The sequence below is a fragment of the Coffea arabica genome, chromosome 11e, assembly GCF_036785885.1.
Source record: "Coffea arabica cultivar ET-39 chromosome 11e, Coffea Arabica ET-39 HiFi, whole genome shotgun sequence".
NCBI lineage: Eukaryota > Viridiplantae > Streptophyta > Magnoliopsida > Gentianales > Rubiaceae > Coffea > Coffea arabica.
This window is the reverse complement of record NC_092331.1, coordinates 62,357,259-62,382,893: the sequence shown is the minus strand read 5'-3', so window position 1 is coordinate 62,382,893 and position 25,635 is coordinate 62,357,259. Positions and strand designations below refer to the sequence as shown.

At 36.4% G+C, this 25,635-nt stretch overlaps 2 protein-coding genes and 1 long non-coding RNA gene across 4 annotated transcripts; 1 reads left to right on the top strand and 2 right to left on the bottom strand.

Moving 5' to 3' along the window:
- Positions 1-490: 490 nt before the first annotated feature.
- LOC113717694 (uncharacterized) lies at positions 491-4,931 on the bottom strand. Its single transcript, XR_003454484.2, has 2 exons — positions 4,411-4,931; positions 491-1,269 (listed from the first exon to the last, which is right to left on the bottom strand). It is a non-coding gene; the product is annotated as an uncharacterized lncRNA (long non-coding RNA).
- A 7,466-nt stretch (positions 4,932-12,397) lies between these two features.
- On the top strand, positions 12,398-21,455 carry LOC113719458 (uncharacterized protein At2g33490). 2 transcript variants are annotated; one of them, XR_011825260.1, is made up of 12 exons: positions 12,398-12,970; positions 14,233-14,305; positions 14,895-14,969; positions 15,728-15,789; positions 15,875-15,943; positions 16,099-16,127; positions 16,210-16,417; positions 16,507-16,761; positions 17,591-17,644; positions 18,204-19,220; positions 20,468-20,564; positions 20,854-21,455. XR_011825260.1 is itself a non-coding variant. In XM_027244657.2 (11 exons), exons 1-10 carry the CDS (start codon positions 12,863-12,865, stop codon positions 19,194-19,196), a joined length of 1,926 nt encoding a protein of 641 aa, XP_027100458.1. In that variant the 5' UTR covers positions 12,398-12,862; the 3' UTR covers positions 19,197-19,220; positions 20,468-20,745. The 2 variants fall into 2 exon arrangements, 1 of the variants encoding a protein (XP_027100458.1); XM_027244657.2 differs by lacking the exon at positions 20,854-21,455 and having other exon boundaries at positions 20,468-20,745.
- Positions 21,456-22,009: 554 nt separating this feature from the next.
- Positions 22,010-25,276, bottom strand: LOC113717879 (leucine-rich repeat protein 1). Its single transcript, XM_027242718.2, has 7 exons — positions 25,141-25,276; positions 24,762-24,894; positions 23,928-23,999; positions 23,315-23,458; positions 22,616-22,687; positions 22,416-22,487; positions 22,010-22,291 (listed from the first exon to the last, which is right to left on the bottom strand). Exons 1-7 carry the CDS (start codon positions 25,223-25,225, stop codon positions 22,216-22,218), a joined length of 654 nt encoding a protein of 217 aa, XP_027098519.1. The 5' UTR covers positions 25,226-25,276; the 3' UTR covers positions 22,010-22,215.
- Between the last annotated feature and the right edge of the window lie 359 nt (positions 25,277-25,635).

Here is a 25,635-nt window from a genome sequence, read left to right as displayed (position 1 = left end):
TGAATTCTTTTTCTCTTCATATTTCCCATCTTGATAATCACTATAATTTGATAATCGTATTGAATAACGCCACGTGCATCAAAGTAGAACACAAATACCAGAGTCAAAGACTGAGTTCAACACTAAACAACTTTGTTCCCAAGAGAGTTCACATTGTACACTTACTACTAAAGTACCGAGTACTAATATGTTCGTGCTTATTTGAAACAATATCTCCTTTTTTTTTATTTGAAACAATTTAAGTAGTACTTTTTTTTTTTTGCGCAAAATAGTCACTATCAGTGTATGATTCTTATCCATCGAAGGCTCACTCCACCACTCTCTAAAAAGGGCGGCGAAAAAAGTACAAGAGATATGCACAATCTCATTATTCCTGAAGACCTCGATTTGCTTGTACAATTAAATTAGGTTATAAAAAAAAAAAAAATTTACATGAAGCAATCTGAGTACATCAATATGGGGGGGAGGGGGGGCCAGGAAAACTCAGAAGTTACAAGAAAGAATACGGGAAATTCAGCATCATATTAGGGAGTGTTATGAGATAAAAAATAGTAGTAGTTAGCTACTAACAGGGGCCTGTCGCTCACCATCAAAGTAGGTTTCAGTTACCAACTTACCATCAGCCATTAGTAGCAATCGGAAGATAAAAAGTGGGCATTCCTCCTCCTACTATAATGTTTGACCACTAAGACAGTCTTGGGGAATAAGAACATAATAACAACAAAATTGAAACACATTTGCTTGCTGCAGTCAGACCTAGCTCTCGATGATCATTACCTTTCATCTCTTACCAAAATCAAAATGCCAATTAAAAAGCAATTAGACTGATCATCAAGACAAATATGTTTTAACAGGACGAACAAATAAAACATCATAACCTAATCCTGCCACCTCCTCCCATTTCTCCAAGAACTGATTTATTCTGCAAATAAACAAAGCCATGAATCAGCTGGGGGCTTCTTTCTTTAATCTTTACCTCTTTTACTCCATCCATAAGGAGAGTGGTGTTTGCTGCTGTTATAAATCAGTTGTGGAGAGCTAGGAACTTGATTGTCTTCAAAAACAGACATGTTTCTGCTGTTGACATTGCTCCTGAAGTACTGGAGTTGGTGATAAATGTGACTGCAGAGTGGAAAGGAATCCCTCGTACAAAGTTGAATTGAGAAATGGCTGTTCAATTGAGTTTGGCTCATGTCTGTTTTAGCAGCTGAGTTGCTTCTGTTCTTAAAATTGTGACATGATGATATAATTTTTCGAACTGCTTTGTTCCTGTTGTATAAACTTTATTGCCTTGATCAATAAAATGCTCTATATTTGCCACAGAATTTTTTTTTAAAAAAAAAAAAAAAAAACTTTTGCTTCACCTCTCCTATGCGCACACCTAATGCATCAACCCTTTGTATTTTACATAACATAATCATTTGAACTGAAGCAACTGCTTCTGTTATTAATTAGCCAAGGCAGTTCCGTAAAGATGCTCTTGCAGATTATCTAGCATCCAGGCACCATGACATCGCTTTCATAAAAAATGGTTAACCACTTTTATCATCTAACTTAGCTATTACCCACTAGTTGCTAATGAAACACACACAAAAAGCCACAGCTAGTCCACAGAAGAACATGCTAATTTCCAATCAAAAGATCGCTATTCTCATCAACCTCAACATACCATGTCCAACATCCATCCGATACTAGATCTCAAAAGATTATCAGTCAAGGATCCTATTTACGATGGAAAATAAAATTGACACGTTTCAAGAATAATGATCTACATGGCAGAGTAAAATGCAGTTATGTAGTTGGTGCGTCAATTCTATTCTCCATCATGACAATAACCACACAACATGTTCATTCTAAGAAAGATCAAGAGTTGCTTTCATAAGCTAACGGGTTATTACCAACCTGGTCCAGTGCAACATATATACAAGATTAAGTTTCCGTATCCAAGAACAAATGTTCGTGGATTAAGGGGAAAATAATTCACCGTCAAGCAAAATAAAAGGGATGCTAGCTTTTCCAGCTCCCAGGAGCAAGATATTGCCATGTCAAAAAGATTTCAGCCGACTAGTTACTATAGACCTCACAATCTAACCAACCGAGAATTCAGGAGCAATAATGTCAGCAGTCACAATTAGTGATTGCCGACATCAGCCTAGCCACCAAGTCCTGTTCATGAAATCCAAGTAAAATTTTGTCTTTGCCTATCGAAGAACCTCTTTCCGCATTTCAAGTCAAAATTTGGCTGATTGTTCTCTAGCGTAAGTGGGTGGTTTGCCATACCTTCAGGCATGCTTCGGATTAGATCGTCGCAATAATGATGGCATGGTAAGACCAAATACTGAGTAACGAAGAAAATTTCACGCTAGCAATGAAACACATTGATGTGAATGCTGTGGATTCAAATATTTTTCAAATCTTTCACCAAAAAGATTAGCACCACTATAATGTTGTCTGCTCGTATTAGTCTCATGTGCAAGGTTCACGAAATAAAAAAGAACAGATTCTTATCCCAAATAGTTGAGTATCCTCTCTAAAGGTGATGATACATAATCATTGTCCAAAAGTATAGGCCTAACGTGCAACTGTTACCATCACAATGTCCACAGGAATTCAAGATCACAACTTCTTCTAGCTATATAATGGAAAGATGGACGTCTTGTAAAAATACTGCAGACACCTGATATAATGTTTTACTTTTTTCAAAACTTTTAGATATGTTGATAAGATCCTCTCAGTAGCTTTCCCGCGTGATAAAAGTAATTTAAAAAATAAAAAAAGGCACAACTAAAAGGCAGCACAGGTCTTTTGGGAATACACTGAAGAAAGCAAAACTTCCGAACTTTATGGATCAAAAAGAAAGACAAATTATAATGAGAAAAAGCTAAAATGGCTTTGAAGTAATAGAACAAGGTTAGCAGCGATATGAAGTGAAGGATTCTATGCTCAGGACTGGCAACTACCATTCTCATATGTAATATACCATTTAAATTTGGCATTTTAAGACATATTACACTTGTCGGCCTTGATAATTATCAAAAACAAAATTAGTTTTTTCATATGCGTTTATACACAAAATGTTAAATGAGTAGTTGCCCATATTTTTTCTCATAGAAGAAGTGAGAAAACAAAAGAATGAAACGATGTGTCTTTCTTCCTTTCTGTTATCTCCCATTTCATCATTTATTTGTGTGTTTCATTCAAAGTCCATCAAAATAAACAGAATCTCAATAAAAAGGCATTGTCGCGGTGATTATAATGATTTATTAACAATATTAGTTACCTCACCCTATCACTTTGTTGCATATATATCATACTAGTTCAGGAATATTCACAAACTTTTGGTTTATGCTAAAACAGTGTGTGCCCCCAAAAGCAAGAAAATAGGTTAAGAGCAGTCGGAAAAAAACAAAATCAAATGATAATCTCATGCACTAGATAAATTAAGTTCACAGTCTCCAATAAAAGCTTTTCCAACTTTTATCTCACAACTTCAACAAATAGGTAATCATAGGGTTAAGAAAGAATATTGTATACAAACTAAATATCCAAGAAAATTAAATTACAAGCAGATAGACTAAATCAGCCCCTACTTAGGAGCGAACTAGCTAATCATGGATTGCCATGTGAAACTATTAATACAACACAGAGTTTAAACAAGAGCCATACCAAAGAAAAATAAGCCAATTATATTAAGACCCCAAAAGTACAGACCAATTTCAAATATCCTGGATATTAGCCAAATAATTAAGCATTGACCACTACTAATATTAACAATAGTTAGCAGACATGTATCAGAGCTGACGGTAATAGAAGCTGAGACTAGAAGTTTTAGTTATTATCAATTTTAAATAATTTTTTTTTTTTTTTTTTTAAAAAGGGACAAATTCTACATGATAAGGATTCAATCCAGAACAAATCCCCACATTGAATTGGGCAAGAGGCTGAGTACTATAACAGGCCTCCAGTATCAGCAGGGTAGCACTCTTTAGTACTAATAATTAAGAAACAAAGAAAAACGGAATCTACATTAACTACAATCTCATATTTACAAAGACTGAGCACCAGAATCATAGGATAGGCAAAAACAGAGACAGTGAAAAGCTCATTCCAGAAAGAATTTAAAAAAAAAAAAAAAAATTGCAACGAGAAAGAAAAGAAGAGAGAAAAACAAAATACCAAAGCTAAACAGGCAGCAGAAAGACTAAATCTTTTTCAACGTAAAAGACACGAAACAAAATACGCAATGTTAATTAAGAGAAATGAACGGCAGCAAAAGGTTACACTAGGAAGTAAGCAAAGCAGGGGTATAATGAAGCTAAACTAGTGCGATTGAAAAGTTTAATCCAGGGGAAACTAGCATAGATTTGATGGGAAAATGAAGAGGAGGAGAAAAGTTCTTTGGTTCGTCACCTTAAAAAGGGAAGGAATCTGCAAAGACTAAAACCCCAAAAGCGATTGGGGAATGACGGGGGACAACTGATAGCTCCTCTTAGAGTTTGCCTGCTTTCCTCTTTCCAAACAAGGGTGGCAGTGGCTGTCCTCCTCCTCCTCCTCCTCCTCTGGTAATCTCTGGGCTGGCCTCCCTAACTCACTCGTCTCGACTTCCCAATTATTAGTGTAGCAAGTACTAGATTTATACACAACATTTTATAAAATTAAATAAATTAATGCAAAATTCGCATTTCTTATAAACCACAATAAGAAGCGATTCTTGCTATTCCTCATTTGTTGCTAAAAGTACAACCAAAGAAGCGTGCAATCAGCAATAATATGACTCTCTCTCTTTCTTTTTTTCTTTTTTTTTTTTTTGTTGTTGTTGTTAACACTCTTTTACATTTTTGCTAGCTAATATAAATAATTTAGTACATAAAAACCATTCATAAGATTGGGGCATTTCGATAGAAATCAATAATAACAAAAGGCATTTTCAAATTTACCCGAAGGAGAATGCGTCCCCACATGAAAGAGAATGGCTGTGTTGGGAGTCTGTAACTCTTGATGGGCTAGCAACATGATGTGTAGGCTCACCATTGTGGCCCAGCTCTATAGACCCAAAGCCAACTCATAACTTGGAGCCCATTATTCTGCCTGTTAATAAATTTAGTTAAGAATGAATATGTTTACATTTTATTCTTTCATTCTTTCCTGCAACAATAATTAGTCTAGTTATTTTGATCTCCTTCAACCTTTTAATATTGTGTCACCGGCCCTCATGGACCCTACACACACACATATATATATATGTTTGATTTTCCTTTTACATAGACTCGAGTCTAATTGACAGTTTTGGGCTAGGAATAATGGCAATAGTTTAAAGGAAAATTCTAGCTGCATTTCTGGATCATGACAAAAAAAAAAAAAAAAAAAAAACAAGAACCACCCCAATTGCTGTAACAGATTAAGATTGAGATGCACACGAAGAACCTTCTATAGGTTGACCTTCATTCATCGTACACGACGACGACTACGACCTTACCAACTTTTGTTCGTTGAAGATGAAGATGAAACAGGGATTTTCTTCAGGACACCGACGAATGCAGCTAGAATTTTCAAAGCACTGCCGACGAATGTGCTGTACATGGATATGCAGCTAAATTCCAACGAGTTATAGTAGTATAGAAGACAACTCATGCGCCTGTACAAAGTTTGTCCCCTTGCATTGCAGCTATGGAGGTGACTTTAGTTTAGAGGACCATTGCCTAACCCTATGCGGGCGGGATCTGACTGGTACAGGCGAAAACGCGCATATCAATGCCGGAGACCGGCGACTTGGACCAACTGTTTCCGAACATAAATGAATACTGGTAATACGTAACCTAGAGCTGGCAAAAAAGCCCAAAACCCAATAACCCGCCCAACCCGCCCATTAATTTTAAGGGATGGGTTGGGTCAATTGGGTTATGGGTTTTATTGGGTTGGGTAAGAACAACCCAACTTATTCATTGGGCGGGTTGGGTTTTTTATTTGGGTACCCAATATCCAACTTGTTTAAAAGTAATTCAAAATAATAAATACAATATTTAATACACATATGCCCAACTATTTACATTTGGACATGTGTTAATAATTCATTAATTAATCTGTATTCAAAATTCTCATATATATATATATATATATAGTCAATCATGTTTTTAAATTTGTATTCAAAACTACAAGAAGTCCTACAACAAAATAACATGTTGAAATTAGAAATGAGAGGCAACTTCTAGGATTGACTTTTTGTGTGGCTGGATGGGCATAATGAAAGCACATACACATTTTATTTCCAATTTAGATATTAAAGAAAAATAAGACTTTGTTTGGATTGCTATTTTTAGGAGTTTTTGTAAAAAATATATATATACTGTAACAATTTGGTGTATGTGAGGTAAAAAGGTAATTGAAAAATGTGTTCACGGAAAATATAAAAATTTTCCATCAAAAAATCACATTCTACAAGTTCTTTGAATTGTGGTTGTAATGTAAATTCAGAATGAAGAAATCAAAATTAGAAACATGTAATTAAGATCAAACAACTTCACCCTATGCCTAGTAGAGAAAATAATAGTTGGTTATGGGACCAAATTTTCAGCACGTAATCAACTTTATTTAGTTGATCCACCTATATATTTTTCTTAAACTGCTTTTAGTAAATAGCCTACACTTCCCTTGCCACCTATATTCTTGTAACACTTTATTTACTAAATCACATGTTTATGTGGAATTGGAAGTTTGGATCCTACTATGAATACGAAAATGTTTCGTTTTCTTTTAAAATATAGCCATGAATTAAAATCTTCATTGTTTCGTTGACGCTGCTTGGAATTGATGGTGGTGGCTAATTCAAATGCAAGTGCTAATCTACCAAGTGATTCTTTGCTTAACAGAATTCTGATATAACATGTTTGAAGAATGAAAAGAATTAGAGAAGTTAAGTTTTGAAAACTTTGTTGATTATAGAAGAAAGAGGGGGGAGGGGGGGGGAACTAATTCCATCGAACTTCAATTAGTAGTATTAAAAAAGTACAACGTAAACAATTTTTTTAACTAATCTATTTAAATGTATAATTTATCATCTAAAATTCACAATACAATCAATATAAAATATTATTCTATTTATGATGTGTTTCCAAGGAACTTAAGAAGTGAGTGTGTGTTTGTATGTGTGAAAATACATTTATGTGTGAAAAAAATCTTTTTGTGTGTTAAAATGTATGTGAAAAAGTTTATGTATCAAAATCTATTAATTAATATATTGGGTCATATTTGGGTCATGGGTTTGAGATGACCCAATGTGACCCAACCCAAAAGTAACCCAATTTAAAGTTGGGCGGGTTGGGTATAACCCATTTAAATAAAAACCCAATATCAACCCGCCCAAAACCGCCCAACCCGCTCAATTGCCAGGTCTAACGTAACCAGTAGGAAGGTAACAACACAAGCAGCATGTGGAAATGGAATGGTAGACAGAGGAGGAGTAGCATCCTTCAAAAAAAAAAAAAAAAGACAGAGTATCAGCATTTCTGTAACGTGCGACTCTATGCACTACAAATTAAACACCCGATTCCGTAACGAAATTTCTTAAATTATGCATGTCTACCGCATTAGGGTAATCCGTCTTTGGAGCCCCCGTTCATTCCCCGGTCTTCGTTTTCCTTCATTGCAGGACTTAGGAATGGAATGATGTTCATTCATTTTTTCTGTAACAATTTCCGACGAGAAGAGAACCCAACGCTTTGTAAGTTTTTAGGGCATATCATATCATATCATGTTTGATTGGATTTTCTAAGAGCCTTGTGTGTGTGTACTAGTATAAACAAACTTTCTACTTCGGACTACCCTAAACCTGCACCTTATCGCGCCTACTACACTTTATTTGGAGGGAATCCAACCGTCGTGCCCGCGTCAGACTCCTCAACATTTGTGCATCTCTCGTTCCCCGCCAGTTTTAGAGTACATTCGGCCTATGACATTGCTCATAAGTTTCTTTCACAGACCAAACTCACCCTTAATCAATCCTACAAATTTAATGCTGCTCCTCGTAGACTAGTACATATTGGGAAAAAAAAAAAGCTCTTTCTCTTACGACTAAAACTACTACCCCTTCTTTAAAAAGAAAAAAAAAAAAAAAGGTTTACTCTAGCATCAAACCGAACTTTGCTTCGCCGGACACGATAAAAAATCGCGACGGTTCCCTTGCAGAAGAAAATCGTTGACGGAGCAGTAATTTCACTTTCACCACCATTGACTCTTTCACGATCACCCATAGGCCTGGAATGAAAACATATTCACTTTTACAAAGGTAACATGAGAAGATCCACTCATTTTGCGTGCACGGAAAGTAGCTACTAGATGAATGGTTATATAAATTCTCTAGGAGGGAGAAGGGAGAGAAGAATTTCATTTTCCCATTCAACAGTAACAGTACCTGTATATGGTCGGGGGCGGGGCCACGCAAATAGGCATCAATGGAGGGATCATGGGGAAATCAGTCTGATGCTCCCTTGGAGTAAAACTAGAAGAAGAAGAAGCTGAAAAGGACGGGACGGTGATCGTGGTGGGTTTTGCACTGCCTGCTGAACAACCAATCACACCCTTCACGACCTCAGGATTCATCTTAGTTATCACGCTCTGCCATTAATCATCAAAAGAAAAAGGAAAAAAAAATCAACACGGCCTTCTTGATTCTATACGGCTACATGTCTTACCGACTATATATGCATAAACATATATGATCCAAACTAAGCCAGGGAGAAGAAAGGTGTAAGGAGAACCCGGCCACCAACCTCGGAAGCTTCTTCTTCGCTCAGAGAGTTTGTTGCTCATCATCAGAGGCTTTGGCCTAGCTGCCCTGCTCTCTTCTTCCATAGGGTAGAAATCCAGTTCCACGGTAGATCCCCCTGAATACATTGTTTCTGTTCAGCTTTCTAATATGGCGCCCGCCAGCGCCAGTGGGAATTTGAAGAGATGTGCTGGTTGAACGAACAGCAAGGGTTTGCGATGAATAAAAATTGAACCCTCCTACTACTTGGTTACCATACTATTATCACATTACTAGGAGTAGGAGTACCCTTTTTTTTACTTTCATCTTATATCACTTGCCATCATTGTGAAACTTAATACTACTTTGTTTCGATAAAACATTATCTGAAAAAATTATTTCGAGCAACACAGTAACACATTTTATGGTGAGAAGTGTGTGAGGTCATGAAACGGTAGTTAGCAAGATAAAAATGTTACTAAAAATATGTCAACAATGTTAGTAATATAATATTTGCAAATAGTGGAGAATCCAAATACCTTGAATAGAAGGTTAATTAGAAAAATGATTTGTACTAATACTGCTAATATTTTTTATGATGTAATGTGTATAAGATGAAATTTATATAAAAAAAAATAAGTTGTTGAAAAATGTACTATGATGCGCACAAAATAATATTTATAGATAATGATGAATCCAAATACCTCAACTATTTCTTATTTAAAAAAAAAAACACGAAGGTAGCAGACATGGAAGCTGAGCAAATTTTGAAATTTGGTCTGCAAGAACCAACTTAGCTAATAGAGACATTAACTAGCTAGTTATGAGGTCCCTAATTCAACTCTCAAACCTTCGTTTTTTTTCCTTCTTTTTTGTAAGGTGTTAAGTCTCTTTTCAAATTAAAAAAAGGAGTTATTATCACTTTACCCCTTCAATATTTGGTGTCACTTTCAATTACCTCTTTAACGTTATTTTTTAGTAATTTTACCCCCAAAACTAACGGTCAAATTTAATGGAATTTATTAATCTAAATGATAAGACATGTTTAACCATTAAAATTACTATCACTTTATCTCGATAAAATATAACCTTATTATCAATTTACCCCTTAGAGTTATTTTTGAGACAATTTATCCCACCATTAAACCAATTTAGCAAGTTAAAAAAATTTTAGAAGATAGTACCCTCTTTTTTGTATAATAAAAATTAAAAAAAAATTAGAGTGACTCTTCTCTTTTTTAGTATCATGAAAAAAAAGTCAAAACATTAATTCATTTCTTCTTGGCAATCTTATTAATATTGAAAAAATAAAAAAAAATGGGGGGAGGGAGAGAGAGAGCTCAATTCTTTTGATAATATTAGATTTTTCGTTATTTTCTTTCTTTGCAAAATCTAATTTTTTTTGTCTCCTTCTATCCTATCTCCTTTTCTTTTCCTAGAATTAATAAGTGTGAAAAATAAATTTGAGAAAACCCTTTTATTTTATGTTTTTGGAATCTTAGAATGGAAAAAAGGAAGAATAATTATTCCAACTTTTTATTTTTAATTATATATATATATAAAAAAGGTAAATACATTTAAAATTTTTTTAACATACTTTTTAGATTAACAATAGGGTAAAATATCTAGAAAATAATGTTAGAGAGTAAAGCGATTATATCACTATAATTTAAAGAGATAAAGTGATAATAACAATGTAGTAGTGTTATAAAATAAAAGGGTATTTTTGTCAAAATTTTATTAACATGCTAAGTTGAATTACCTATGGGGTAAAGTGACTAAAAGATAACATTAAATAATAAATTGATAGTAGTGATATAGTTTAATGAGGTAAAGTGATAATAACCCTTGTTATTATTTTACAAAAAAAAAAAGGGTACTATCTTTTAAGGTTTTTGAACTTGCTAAGTTGATTTAATACTTAGATAAATTGCCTAGAAAAAATTCTAGGGCGTAAATTGATGATAAAGTTATAGTTTATGGGGATAAAGTAATAATAATTTTAAGGTTAAATATGTCTTATCACTTGAATTAATAAATTTCGTTAAGTTTGACCGTTAGTTTTGAAAATAAAATAACTAAAGAATAATATTAAAGCAGAAATTGACAGTGACAACATTAATTAAGGTAGTAAAGTGATAATAACCAAAAAAAAATTGAAAAAAGGGTCGAAAGCACACCACAAAAGAGGCCATAAAAAGGGTGGGCTAACTGAAGAATAGACAGAGTAAGATGGACCCAATATTCTTATAAAGGATCCAGACCAGAAAATCAGCGATAGCCCAACAACCCAAAGGCATCAATAAGTGGAACACAGATGGTAGTGCTAAATTTCCATTTCAATCAAACCAACCCCTAAGGTCTTGCTTGTCTCACTTGTTAGGGAGGCCTCCGAGAGCCTATCTCGCTATGAGGTTCCAAAAAAATAACCAAATGTGGAGGCGGAAATAAAAAAATCCGAGCGGGAGGCTCTAAATATGAATGGGGGAAAAAAAAACAGTTGCTGGTCAAAATTAGGGCTGTAGATCGAATTAAGTAACTTAGTACTTGATTTATATTCGACTCAAACCCACTCATTTAAATTTGTTTGTTTAGATATCAATTCAAATCTGAACAAAATTTCATTAATGACCAAATCTCGATTTTCACATTGGTCGACTCAACGTGTTTAGAAACATATAAGCAAGTAAATTTCATAAAAACATACATGTAGTTTCCTTTTCCTAGCTCTACTTATTTCCTTATCGTATATTACTTATTCTCTAAAATAGCAAGCATATAATACTCTTATCTTTTAGATAAGTATAATTGATTTTAATCGCATCCTCGTAATATATTTCTTGAATATCAGAAAGCAAAAATTAAGGAAAAGAGGTAACAAAATTAGGGTGAAAATCTCTATATAATGCAACATAAAAATTTCAAGTCAAACAAAGTTTTGATTGTATGCCCAAACCAAATTTTCCGTGAACATACGTCTAAAATTTCAAATCAAGTTCTATCAAAATTTTTTTTAAAAAAAAAAACTTTCAATCACATGTCAAGTTCAAATATTTATTTTTAATCTTTAAATCAATCGAGGCTATAACTTCGTTGAAACTTGTTTTCGCTCCTAGTCAAAACAATCCAAACGGAAAATTACGGCGTAGGAGAACCCAATTGCAATTGCAAGTGAAAAATACAAGATGCCATTTTGGTAACATCTCCTCATTTCACTTTTAGGATCAGGGAAAGGAAGAAAGGAAGAAAAGTCACGAAACCTGCCTGTATAATCAGTAGTAGTAGCCTTTTCTGGGAGGTAAAAAAACGCGTTTTTTCATTTCTTTCTTCCTGAACAAAAAGAAGAAGAGAGTAGTAGTTGTATTGGTGTTGATGATCAAATTAAAGCAGTAGTAGTGCCGGGTGCAAAAAAATACAACTGCTGCTGCACTTGTAGCAGTAGCAGCAATTATAAGTCCTATTCAAGGTGTAGTGGGAAGGGGTCGAACACTTAATAATAAATAATAATAATTGTTGGTAAGTTGTGGGGGCTGTGCGTGAAAGCGGGTCTGACGTGACGTAACCGGAGCGGATCGGATCGGATCCACCCACGCCCAGGCCAGGCAGAATCGTGAAGGTTTTGACGTTTAGCGGAATGATGGGAGAGGGAGTTGAACGTGGACCAAATCGCTCCCTCAGTCTTCTTTGACCACTGACCATCTCCTCCTCCGCCTTATTAATCTTAATGCCTTTAATCTCCTTCTTTTCCTTCTCCTGCCCAATTTGCCAATTTTGCTATTGCCATTCCAATTCCATTCAGCTTTCGAACATAGAAGAGCTTTTCATCTTCATTTTCATCACCATCTTATGATTCCTATCCTTCCTTTTTTCTTTTACATTTCTCGATAACCCGAACGCAGGGACTCCTCTCCCAATATTTGTCAAAATTCATATTCTTTCTCCGTCTTTCTCTTTTGCCCATTCTTTCTTCCACCATTTCTCTATCTCTTTCTTTGGTAACTAACCGGACGAACTCCTTTTTTTCTTTTTTCTTTTTTTTTTGGGGACCAATCCACTTGTTTTATTTTTACCTCAACAAAGAAAGAATTTTAAAAAGGCAGCCAGCCAAGTTGTAGTAGGACGATGAAGACGTCGCTGAAGAAGCTCCGAGGAGCCCTTAGGCATGAAAGAAAAGGGCATAGGCTTCAAAGGATTCGGGCCCAATTGGATGAGCTCGATCAGGCATCTCAGGTATTGACTTTCTCTTTGTTTCTTTTCATGCTTTTTTTTCCTTTTTTAATTCCGGGTTCATGGTCCCTTTGTCCTGTCTCGTCAATTTCCCTCGTCCCTTGTTATCGTTCTTGAAGAAATGACGATCTTGGTAAAATTCACCCCCTTTTTTCTTTTACCTTTTGGGCAAATGTACCTTCTTTGACTCGTAATTTTAGCTGGAATTGCTAGTAGAATATGAAGATCTCAGGTGTTTGATTTTGCTTTTATGATCAAATTCTTTTTGCTGTTCTGGCTCCTCTCTCCTTATCCCGTTTATCTATCATTCTTTTGCGCCGGCAAATTATTGATGTGATGAGGGAAACTAAGAATCCCATGACTGGCCAAGTCCAATGAAATATATATATATATATGTACATGTATATGTGTGTTCAGCTATTACTGTTCAATGTTGTTCCTGATATTGGTAATGAGAGTTGAAGTGCATCCATTTGAGTTGTACATACAGTCCCTTTAGGTCTATGGAGTGATCGCACAGAACAATTGCAGCTCTTGTTACTCTTGTTGATGTTTTGGAATGTCTATGGAGAGGTGCACCATTTACTGCCTTATTGTGCTGTGAGCATCGCAGAGATACATAATTATGTAAATTGAGAACTGCTGATGTGGCCTTGACTTAGTTCTGAATTTGTTAACCTTTTTCATATATGGGTCAAAAGCGAGGTGAAAGTAGTGGACCTGATATTCGTTATGTTGTGGTAGAATAATAACCATTTTGTCTATCATTGCTTGGTTTGGCATGGTAGAGAGTATTCCTGGCCTAGTAGAGACTATTCCTGCCATATGTTCAAAAGACATTTAACATTGATTGCAAGGATGATACCGTTATAAGCGTAGCGATAATGGGGTTATTTTGATGTATGGAAAGATCTCATTTAATGGGTGCAATGTAGGGCTTCATTTTAAATTGCATTCCTGGAGCTTACTTAGGTGTTACTTCATTACTTGGTTTGCAGCACTGGATTCTAGCGATGACCAGTTTTCTGTTTCGCAAATGTTTCTTCTATCCTAATTGTCTGGTTGGCCAAAGAGCCTCATATCGGACTGAAAAATTTTGAATTTAATGATTAGAAAAGTTGTAAATGCCACATCTGTTGCCCGATTTTTTTATCTGCACTTTGGTGAAACTATACCTATGACATTATTGTCCATATTTATGATGTGGTGTAGAATTTCATGCTCTTAGTCTGAGAATCTGTGACTAATGTTCGTATCTTCTTCAGGACATGAAAGATATGAGAGATTGTTATGACAGATTACTTTCAGCTGCAGCTGCCACTGCAAACAGCGTTTATGGTAACTTCTTCAACTTCTTTACTAAATCTATACCTTAACTTTGTGCACTAATGCTTGGCCTATCCTGTTTCATAAGATCTTTAGTGCTCAAACTATTACTTACGGCATCTGAAGTGAAAATATTGTGGAAAAGAGTACAATCTATCATATATGTTGGAAGTCTTCCTTGGTATTTGCCTTGAAGAGTTAGGTCTATTTCTGTTAGGCTTGATCTAAATTCATCTCAACTAGAAAATAAGGAAAACTAGATGCTGAATCAATAAAGGTGCTTCTTACCTCATAATTCCAAAGTCAAGTCCCTTATACATTTTTTACTCTTTATTTGCTTCTCTACTCATGCAGCCTTGCTCTTTAATTGTACTGCATTATTTGTCTTATAATCCTTTCAATATCATCTTCAACAGCAGTTAATCATACCAATTTAATCTCTTGCTTCTTGCTCCTTACCAAATTCCTTGATAGTACGTGTCCCATCTTGACTTTTGTAAGATTCTGTTGGTTATTTGTTTATTCTTTCTTCTCTTCATCTGGCATTTCCTTATATTGCATCATAAAGGAAACTTCACTAATCAAGTCAATCTTCTTTCAGAATTTTCAGAATCACTTGGGGAAATGGGTGATTGTCTACTTGAGAAAACTGCTTTGACTGATGACGAGGAAAGTGGTGAGTAAACATACTTTTTCATATTCCTTTCCCTGGAGTTACCCCAATTTGGTAAGTACACCTATTTTCTTGAAGAGCGAAATTGGAATTGGTCGTTATTGCTGTGTCTTTGGAATGTAAATACATGATTTTTGGACACCTTGTGAAGTCATAGGACTGGAGTTCAGCTGCAAATAGTGCCTTTGCCTGGCATTTTGGCTAAGCAATGGACTATTCTTTGTGAACAAGAATAAATGCACGTGTTTTTCACCCTTTACACACTCTGTGGGACACATTGTATGGAGCTTTAGCCACAAAAGATGACAATTGATTTCAAGTACACACAACTAATACCCGAACTGGCAAAAAATAAATTCTATGACCTTTTTTTCCGATATTTTAATGTTTAGGTGCAGTTAAGAACACTTACGACAACATATGGTCAACTTGGTCTACGCTTTTTTGGTTTTTCCTTTTGGGTGGAGGGTGTTAAAAAGGAATGAGGATGAGGTTTTACTGCAAAATAAGTGTAGGGATACACCTTCATCTAATTTAAGTTCCTTGTTAACTAGAGATTAGGACATGCAAAGTATGAACCTCTGAACTTTAATCGTTCCATTTGTAAAACTTAAAGAAGATTGATAGTTTTCCATGTCATATCACAATAAATGAGCCTTTCCCCTTGATATTTGAGACTTTCATGCCAAATATATCAAAATGGTGATGATTTTGTCTTTGTTACTGGTCGAAATAACATAGGTGCTTCTGTTATTATGCAGGTAAAGTTCTGCTCATGCTGGGAAAAGTGCAGCTAGAGCTTCAGAAACTTGTTGATAGCTATGTAAGTACTTGAGCTAATGTCCATTTTACATAGTAATTCTTACATCAGATGCATATTCAAGAACTAGTATGTTTCTGTATTTCAGCGCTCTCATATATTCCAGACAATCACAATCCCATCAGAGTCCCTTCTTAATGAACTCCGCATTGTTGAGGTGCATGGTTCAGTCTCTATACTGTTTAATTCGTCGACAGTTGATGTTAATTTGATGTTAATTTGTTTTCATAAATACCTTTTGTTCCTGGACTGACTTCATTTAGGTTTTGTAATTTCATTGCATTGACAGTTGATGATATGTCTTCTTTGCAGGAGATGAAGAGACGATGTGATGAGAAAAGGTTCAAATTGACGTATAAGTTTATTAAGTTACCTGTATTGTACACTGTTAGTTATTTTTTCTTATTCTGTGTTCACATTCAGAGAAATATATGATGAGGTCATAAAAAAATCCAGAGAGAGAGGGAGGTTAAGGAGTAGCAAGGGCGAGTGTTTTTCATCTCACCAGATGCAAGCAGCTCATGATGAGTATGATGAGGAGGCAAATACATTTGTATTCCGAATGAAATCTCTGAGGCAAGGACAATCACGCAGTCTTTTAACACAGGCAGCTCGACATCATGCTGCTCAGGTTTTATTCTGAATGTTGGTCTTTCATTATGTACCCTAGATTTTATGTCAGATGTTAATGAATGTAATCTCGTTGATTCTGTGAAACAGTTGTCTTTCTTAAGAAGGGCTCTCAAATCGCTTGAGGCAATTGAGCCACATGTCAAGCTAGTTGCTGAAGAGCAACATATAGACTACCAATTTCGTGGACTTGAAGATGATGATGGGTATGATGACGATGATGACGATGATGATGATGATGATGCTGAAGGTGGCTCCGAATCACAGGATGACAGTGAATTGAGTTTTGACTATGGACAAAATAACCAGGGGCAAGAAGTTGATGCATCAAGATCGTCAATGGAGGTCAGCATTTAATGCACTTGCATTAGTTTTGGCCAATCTGTGGTTTCTGTTGTTTTGTAGTGTTTGATAATAGATGACGATAATTAAAAGGAATTTAAGCTCTTGTAATATGGCTTGCCTGATACTAGTATATAATATGCTGCATAAAATGTGCAAATTCATGGCTTCAACAACTGTCCTTGCAAAATCTCAGCTTGAATGCTATCCTCTTCACAGAGGAAACTCAAATTCCATCCAAGGACATGAAAGCCAAACTTTGCAAAAACCAGTCTATGGTCTTAATATTGGGTTTATTGCCTGCTTTGTTAGGAAAAAGCCATGAAACATCCATAGATTTTAAGGAGTCAGAGGAGCAGGGAAAGGTGTTTTTGAAATTACACTTGTACCAGATTGTCATGCTAAGTTGAAAATGCTAGATACTCAGTCTTGCATGATAAAGTATCTTATTTGTACTATTACTGAATTGTACCTTTTGGATAAACTTCCTATGAGCTAAATGGGCAACAGTCATTTCCAGCATCTCCGTTCTGAGGAGACCTCATTCAGAACATTGAAAATTACTGAAGCACTCAGAATTGATAGGATTATGTAAATTAGCAGTGAGGTTGTTAGGTGAGAACTCCCTGAGACATGAAAGAGTGAGAAAATTAGCTTTATGTTGTCTACAAATGGTGAGGGAATGTACTAGATTCTACTGTGAGTAATTTTATGTCCCAGTCAACCCTTCCTATAAATGAAATTTTGTCAGATGCTAGGTGTGTATATTCAGCATTGAAGTAATATCTTCGTAATCATGGAAAACCACTGAGTTATATGATATTTTCTGCAGTTGGATAATGTGGATGTTACATTCCGTCAAGTTGCCACAGCAGTTGTTGCCAAGGTAAATACCATGCCATGTCTTGGTTCTTCTGCTTAATATGTTTACCATCTGAGTTTCAATTTTAAGAATGAAAAAGAAAGGAAAGGTATTTATCATTTCCATGCTTCCTGTTACTCCATTCCCTATATTGCTCCATCACACCCTCACGCCCGCCCGCATGTTGCATTGGTGTCCTTTTATTGTGTTGATTCTTGGTTAGCACATATTGATTTGTTGATAATCTATTCCTGATATCCAGTATGAATTGCTTTGATTCATTTGTGCTTTTCAGACGGAGAGTCCTTGCTGTCTTTCTGTGCATATTCCTTGATATAGAAGCTGAGCAGGGCATTTATTTACTCTTTATTGTTTTTCCATGTACATTTCTGTCTTGACTTGGAGTTGCGAAGATTTATCCATCTTTTGCATGTATTTTCAGGAAAGTTTAGACTTGTCTGTGCATATTCCTTGATATAGAAGTTGAGCAGGGCATTTATTTACTCTCTATTGTTTTTCCATGTACATTTCTGTCTTGACTTGGATTTGCCAAGATTTATCCCTCTTGTGCGTTTATTTTTAGGAAAACTTAGAAAGAAGTCTAAGCTCAAATTCTTTTGCGTTCCGCAAAGATGTCAAGGCAAGCAGCAAATCTGGCCCGCTGCTTTCCGAGAAGAAATTTGATGCTGCTGAGCGACTTGCACAAATGAGGCATTCACCATCACAGAGGTTCAACTCTTATGTGCTGCCCACACCACAGGAGGCAAAGGTTCCAGTTTCTGGAAAGTCTGATAGTGAAGTTCCTCAGGCAAGACGAGCTAGCCTGAGTAACATTCCACTTAACTTGTGGCATTCCTCTCCTTTACAGCAGAACAAATATCAGAAGATTGTAACTCATTTTTCTGGACCTATAAGGTTACATACACAGTCAATACTTAAAGAGAGCAACGATAATACAAAATCCACTCGAGTACCCCCTCATACAACAGAAGCTCTCTCCCCTCCTCGGATTGATCCATATAGTAGGTCTGACAATAAAAAAGCCAAAAGACAGGCATTCTCTGGTCCGCTGACAGGCAAGCCATTGCCAAATAAGCCCATATTATCTGCCAGTGGTCCTATTTCTTCAAATGGGTACTCTCAGCCATTTTCTGGGCCTCTCTTGCGCAACCCGATGCCTCCACTGTCTTCAACCCCTAAATTATCTTCGCGTATGTCCCCTACTTTCAACTCATCACCCAAGATAAGTGAGCTTCATGAGCTTCCGAGGCCCCCAGCTCATTTGTCAAGACCTCCAAATCGTATTGCTCATTCAGGGCCCTTGATGTCCAAAGGTCAAGGTTATTCTGCTACAAGCAATATGGTGGTGCCTACTGCAGTTTCTACACTTCCGATGCCCCCAAAGATTATTCCTCGTAGCTATTCCATTCCATCCAGAGGTCAAATAGAGGCAGCATTGCATGCATCTAAGCCACTTGAAACTCCTGCTGATTTGAAAATTCCTGAAGATAATGCTTCACCGCCGCTGACACCAATTGTGATACAAAATGTCCAGCCAGTATCCCTAGGTTTATAGAATTGTTGTCCGGTCTAACAGAAGGTAAGAGAACCTTATTTCTTGTTGTTTAACTTGCGAAGAAATCAAAATCACTTGGATTGAACAGTGTATACTGTTTAAATGCATTGTACAAGTTGTAAGGTTTTTTTCAGATTGTCAGAGTGTCATACTAGGGTTTGGACGATTTAAAGAACTCTCTTTGGATGCAAATGACACTTGGACTTGTTGATCAACCCACATTTCTGTTGTATGATACACTAGTATTAGACATGTCTTTTTTAAAATGTCTAGTTTGTTTGACTAGTTGGCTCTTGTTTCTTTTTTCATGTGATACCTTTCAGCTTCTCTAGAACATGGTACAGTCTTTAGGACACCAGTTATCTGCTTGACGCAGGAAAAGAAAATGATCTGAAGCTGTATTGCATTCCGTATTTACTTCCTAGCTCGTTAGGTCTGCTGAATGCAATCGATGATATTATTAAGGTTTTTTCTGTTTATTAACGAAACCAGGGAAGAAATGTCAACTATTCTATGAATAATTTCTTCTGCACTTGTCACTTTCCTTCTAATGTTATACTTCTATATTAAATACGTATGCCTTTGAACTTCTGAGATGTGGGCAAAGGACATTGGGTGTTTCACATAGTTTGGTTGCATGAAATAAATATTATCTTGTATTTTGTTTCTTTTGTGCTTCAACCTGGTTAATGTGTCATATTATGTAAGTGAGGTTAATCGACTATGCACCATACAACATTATGTTATTCAGTCGAGTGTACTGGAATCTGGTTAACTGCATTTGATGTCAGACTTGAGAACTGATGGTTGGCAGTCTCCATGTTTGTGTTAAAGTACAAATTGCAGGGTAGCGTTGACTCCAGCATTGTGCTGCTAATTTTGAGTGCTTCAATAGACATGACAAATATGATACTAGAAAGTTTGCTCCTTTCTGCTTTTTTCCTTGTTTGCTTCTGCTTTTAGCTTCTTTTATTTCTGCCTTCCATTCTTCAGCATTCAAACTGAATGTGAACCTTTAGCCAGTCAAGCAATTCTGATTTTGGCTTGTATGAATGATTTAAAACTAAAACACTGGAAGATACTTGTGCTTGGCATGAAGTTGGATGGTCTTGCCATCCTTCCAGCGTCCACCGTCTGTTTAAGATGCTAAGCTGTCTAACTGGCTGTTGCATTGTTGTGCGACTTGCCTTCATGCACATTGCCAATGCAAAAATCTGCAAAAATTTATTTTTATCCTCAATTTGTGACTCCTGATATGTGTGCTTTTACAGGAGGAGATATAAAGATGATGCTGGTTGGAATTAATCTTTCGTTCAAGCTTGGAAGGAAGAGTAAGGAGTACTTAGCGGGTAACCGAGTGCAAAAACTGTAAATATGCCTTTTTGTCTATTCTCCACCCCTTTAGTATTTCGACATTAATGTTTAGTTACAAGCTATTAGATCGATAGCCAATGTGGATGTGGATGAAATTGGCATCTGTGCAATTTTGTATCATAGATCATGAAGGATTTCTTAATGAATAATGTTGATAGTGCTTGATTTTTTGGTATTGCTGGATGATTTCTGCACCATTTCCTGTTTCTCGCCTTAGATAAATTTGTGTATTCTGTTACTCTTGGGCTCACTTACAAACAACGGCAGATTTTTAATAACTCAGGGCATGATCAACTGGAAGGATGGGAAGTGGGCTTAAGATCGGGGCTGGAACTTCTGCTAATTTTACTGATAATTGAAGAGGATGGATATGGCGTCAGAGAATGGATGTTCAGGAACTTGTAGTGTCTGAATGATGGGCCAGCTATCTTGCTCCGCGACGAACGAGCTGCACACAAACACCCTTTTTTTTTTGGCCCCCTCCAAACGGCAATATGAGATTACTACAAGAAAATTCCATAAGGGGGGAGCAGCTGCTTCACTGTCTACCTGCAGCCACAGGGAGAAGGAATGTTTCGAATACACTTCATTACGCAAGGCAGTAGAAAATTTTCCAAATTCTCAAAACTTAAAGAGAGTAGTAGGTCCAAGAAAGGCAATTTTGAACAGAACAGGCACTTCAATTCAGTGTCATCAATATTCTGGGTAACCTTTTCGATATGATGAAACTAGCGAGCAGATATAGCCATAATCCTAGAACCGTCAATTCTACTTAAAAAATTGACAGTTCCAGTTCTTTTAAAAGATGGAGCATGAACCGACTCTTATAAGGATAGTTACGATTACAATTTTTGAATCTTCAATTTTAATTTGCTTTTGATTTTATTTCAGTTTCTTTCACTTACGGTTCTAACTCCTCTAGTTATATTTCCACACTTATTGTTATAAAATTGATTCTAAGAAAATAAATGAAGAGAATAAAAAAGAACTTTATCATGTGCAGAAAAAATGATACAAATTTTATGAAAAAAAAAAACATATCTCATTGGTGGTTGGATTGGATTGATCTTAGATTTAGAATAGTTACGAGTTCTAAACTTAGTAATGAAATGGGACAATAGTAGGTTGTTAGGATGGAGATTTGGTTTGCTGATATTGAGTACTGAATATTAATATTAAACTCTAATATTGACGGTTAATATATTTAAATAACAAGTGTTATTTTAGATAGTTTGAACCGATTATAAACCTCTAGTTCCATTTTCAGTTCAAGTTTCTGATAAATATGAATCTGAACCTAAATCTAAGTCTTTAATCATGGTTATGGTTTAACAAACTGTTAGCCCGATTCTGAATCAAGTCTAAACCATGACCGCCCTACTAGTGAGTAGTGAACGTTCCCTTTCTTTTCTTTTAGCAAGTACTGAATGTATACTCTATTTTCATGGAGAAATATTATTATATATTGACAAAGTCACAAAAAAAAAAAAAAGAGAGGCAAAAGTAGAGCGAGAATGAGATAGTCTCCAAATTTGGCATATCCCTGCTTCTTTTTACGTCTAATAGCAGTATAATCATCTTTCAAAATCATGATTCTCCGAATGAAGCTTGAAGCTTCCCCCACTCCTCCTCCCACTGCACAGCTTTAATTGCAGCTTCCGACATCGTATCTCACAAATCCCACAAGCTCGGGACCTTCTAACCTGGGGTTATTTGCGAAACTGCAAAGAAAAGGTTGAGAATTTTAAGACCCATTAGAGAGAGATTTCTTCTTCTTTTTTTTTTTTTTTGGGTAAATGGTGCGTCTGTGAAATGGGCATGATGAATCAAAATAATAATATTCACCTTTCCTCTCCGAATTTAGAGAAGGGGCCCGTGGATGGAATTGTACCGCACAAATCGTTGTTTGATACATCTCTGATGAGTGCAGAAAAAGTAGCATGCATGAGCTATAAAACTTAAAAGTAAGATCATACACCATAAGCTTTACCAGTATTCGGCATTAGCACGTCTAATTGACGTTCTTCAACTACTGTATTACTTACAGAATCTTGAGATTTCCAAGCTTGGTCAGTTGTCTGGGTATTCTTCCTGTCAGTCTGTTGCCGTTGAGTCGCCTGATTAACAAATTTTGACATTGCTTCAGTGAGTCAGACACCAGTTAAATGTCGATTTACACCATACAATCGATCAATTTTACCATGGATAACAAGAAAACATGTTGTATATTGATCTTCATGTTCATTGCATCATTTTGTACTGTTTCCGTGTGTTGTTTCTTTTGTCACATCTCTAGAATTTCCCTTGATCCTCCAGAAAAAATATGTTTGTTTGTTCTCTTCTGCGCTGCCACTAAGAGCTCTTATATCCCCATTTGTGATTTGACACTTGCTGTCAGCAAGAATATCCACACCAAAAATACTTATCCTATACGTCTCCTTTGGTTCTTGTTCTCTCTCTCTCTCTCTCTTTTTTTTTAAACTGAAGTTATCCCAATGACATTTTTTTCTTGTCCCAATTTTAGCATTAACGTGAAAATTTTTTTCCTGAGTATGCAATAATATATGGCATACATAAGAATGGCATCTGAATTGAACATCTGATCTAAGAGTACCGAACCAAAAAGGCAAAACGAGCATAGATTCGTTTAACGAGCAGTCATTTGTACGAAGAAGTATATATCAGACACTAAAATAATCGTAGAAGAGGACACACACACATATATATATATTCTAGGACCTTACAGGAATCTGAGAGCGGAGAGATCGGAGAGGGATGCAGGAATAGGGCCAGTGAGATTGTTGTGATAAAGGTCGAGGCTTATGAGGCTCTTGAGCCCTCCAAGTTCAGCAGGGATTGCTCCCCCCAAGTTGTTCATGTATAGTTCCCTGTTACATAAACCGTATGCAACCATCACTAACTAATAAAATGTTATTTCTTATTCAATGCATGATGCAGATGCAGCCGAAGTTGAAAAGATATACTGTACTAGCTAGTAATTATCTAACAACACCCTCAAGAATGAAGACTCGTCCACAATTGATTCCCAACGGGTAAATAGACTAGCTAGCTGGTGGTTTGAAGTTGGAAGCAATTACCAGCCAGACACTAACGGGGATGGTGACGTGCAGAAAGCAAGAAGAATAGCAAACTTGATCAAATTAAGTAGAGTAGTAATAGTAGTAGCAGGTAGTAGTATCTAATTTTTAACCCAGATAAATACAGACAGCTGATCAAAGCGGATCAGACACTAATACTCCTCATGTTTTCTGTTAATAGTAATTGTTACAGAAAGAATTAGTAAGAGTGTAAAGAACCCAACATGATTTTGCAAGTATTAATTGTTGCACAACTCACAGGTATTGAAGCCGCGCAAGCCTTCCCAACTCTGGAACAAGATTGCCCGACAGCTTTGCATTTCCAAGATCACTGAAAAATTAAATAACAACGTACTTGATTCATCTACCAATTGTTCATTCAGTTGAGCATACGTATCTACGTATGTATATGCAACAATTAACGTGTACAGAAACAGCACATTTCAATCTACTAATTAATTTGCCAGTTGTAGCGGGAGAAATCCGGATACGTGTCAGGGCCAAGAGACCCTGTTCGGATCCCACCATGAGTCCGAACTAAGCGGAATTAGCTGTCATAGTTGGGAACGGCTAGATCTTCGGATAAGATTAGAATTTGAGTTCGAAAAGAACTCCAACCCTAGCAACCTAGTAGGACTTATACTTCGAATGGGATGATTACTAACTCTGGACTCCTTCGTCACCATCCAGAAGAGACTTTATAAATAGTAGACCAAGGGACCAAGCAAAGGTACACGAAAAAATACAATACATTCGTTCTCTTCTATTCTATTATTCTCAAACTGACTTGAGCGTCGGAATCACTACGGGAAGTTAGTCCCGCTGTTCGGCTCATTGCAGGTCAGCTGTTAGACCTGCAATGAACTAGGTTGCTGTTAGACCGTGCCTATTCGGCGCTTAGTTCGGATCGTGCTCTCGGCAGGTTCTATACAAGTTAACCAGCAAACTTCCTAATTAATTTGTCCTTACTAATCTGATTCTCTTATTAGGAAGAAAGAAAGGAAAATAAAAGAAAAGAAGACACACACAGAGGGAGGGAGAGAAGGAAACAGAGAGGACAGTAGGTAGCATCATGTAAAATTCAGAGACTTACAGTCGGGTGACTCGGTTATCCCCGTCGCAGGTGACGTGAAACCAAGTACAAGGATCTACTAAGGTTGGATCCCAGCTCTGCAAAACATTATCTGGGTCTTTCACTGCTCTCCTCAGTGCATAAAGAGCATCCCCTGATCCACAATTTCATATGCCAAGCATATATTAATATGGCAGTAAAATTATACATGCATGAGACACCCCAAAAAAAAAATTACTACTAGTAATTAGTAACCAATGAGGCATCGATCGTCATGCTTACTAGCAGTACGTCTTAATGTGAGAACTACTTCAATTTTTTCCCACTAAACTTCCAAACAATCAATTAAAACTACGACCGCATATGTATATCATTTGGACAGATCTTGAGCACTGCATACCTTCAAAATTTGCATTAATGCCGCGGGGAGCTAATAACAGATGAAGGAGGAGGAGGGAGAGATGGAAGAGAATCCGGAATGCCATTTTTTGTCTGTCCAATCAAGCACTCTGAGTCCAGCAGCAAGGTGACGCGGGTGCAATCCCCTATATATATATAGATGTATACAAAGTAAATCAGTGTGCATATTGTCGTGATTGAATCCGTTACAAAGATGCCCTGCGTTGAGGTCACAAGTTTGAGTCTCCGCTCCGCTGGATTCCTCCGCGCACTTAACGCGTTCGGGCCGGGTTGGGGCGCCGGATCCGGGCCACAGGAGATTAGTCGGGCCCCGTAACGATTGACCCGGACACCCTGTGTCGACAAAAAAAAAAAAAAAATCCGTTACAAAGATGTAAAAGCTAAATTTTAAAATTAAATTTCATATAATTGTCTTTCATTTAAAGTTGACAATTTATACGATATTAATGTATATAAAATCATTATTTTCGTAATC

Coding starts and splice junctions, on each gene's coding strand:
- LOC113717879 (XM_027242718.2), bottom strand. CDS start 25,225: ATGGCATTCCGGATTCTCTTCCATCTCTCCCTCCTCCTCCTTCATCTG. Junction 24,895..25,140: donor CATTAATGCAAATTTTGAAG/GTATGCAGTGCT, acceptor ATTGTGGATCAG/GGGATGCTCTTTATGCACTG. Junction 22,292..22,415: donor TCTAAATTCGGAGAGGAAAG/GTGAATATTATT, acceptor TTTTCTTTGCAG/TTTCGCAAATAACCCCAGGT.
- LOC113719458 (XM_027244657.2), top strand. CDS start 12,863: ATGAAGACGTCGCTGAAGAAGCTCCGAGGAGCCCTTAGGCATGAAAGA. Junction 14,306..14,894: donor CACTGCAAACAGCGTTTATG/GTAACTTCTTCA, acceptor ATCTTCTTTCAG/AATTTTCAGAATCACTTGGG. Junction 17,645..18,203: donor CCACAGCAGTTGTTGCCAAG/GTAAATACCATG, acceptor GTTTATTTTTAG/GAAAACTTAGAAAGAAGTCT.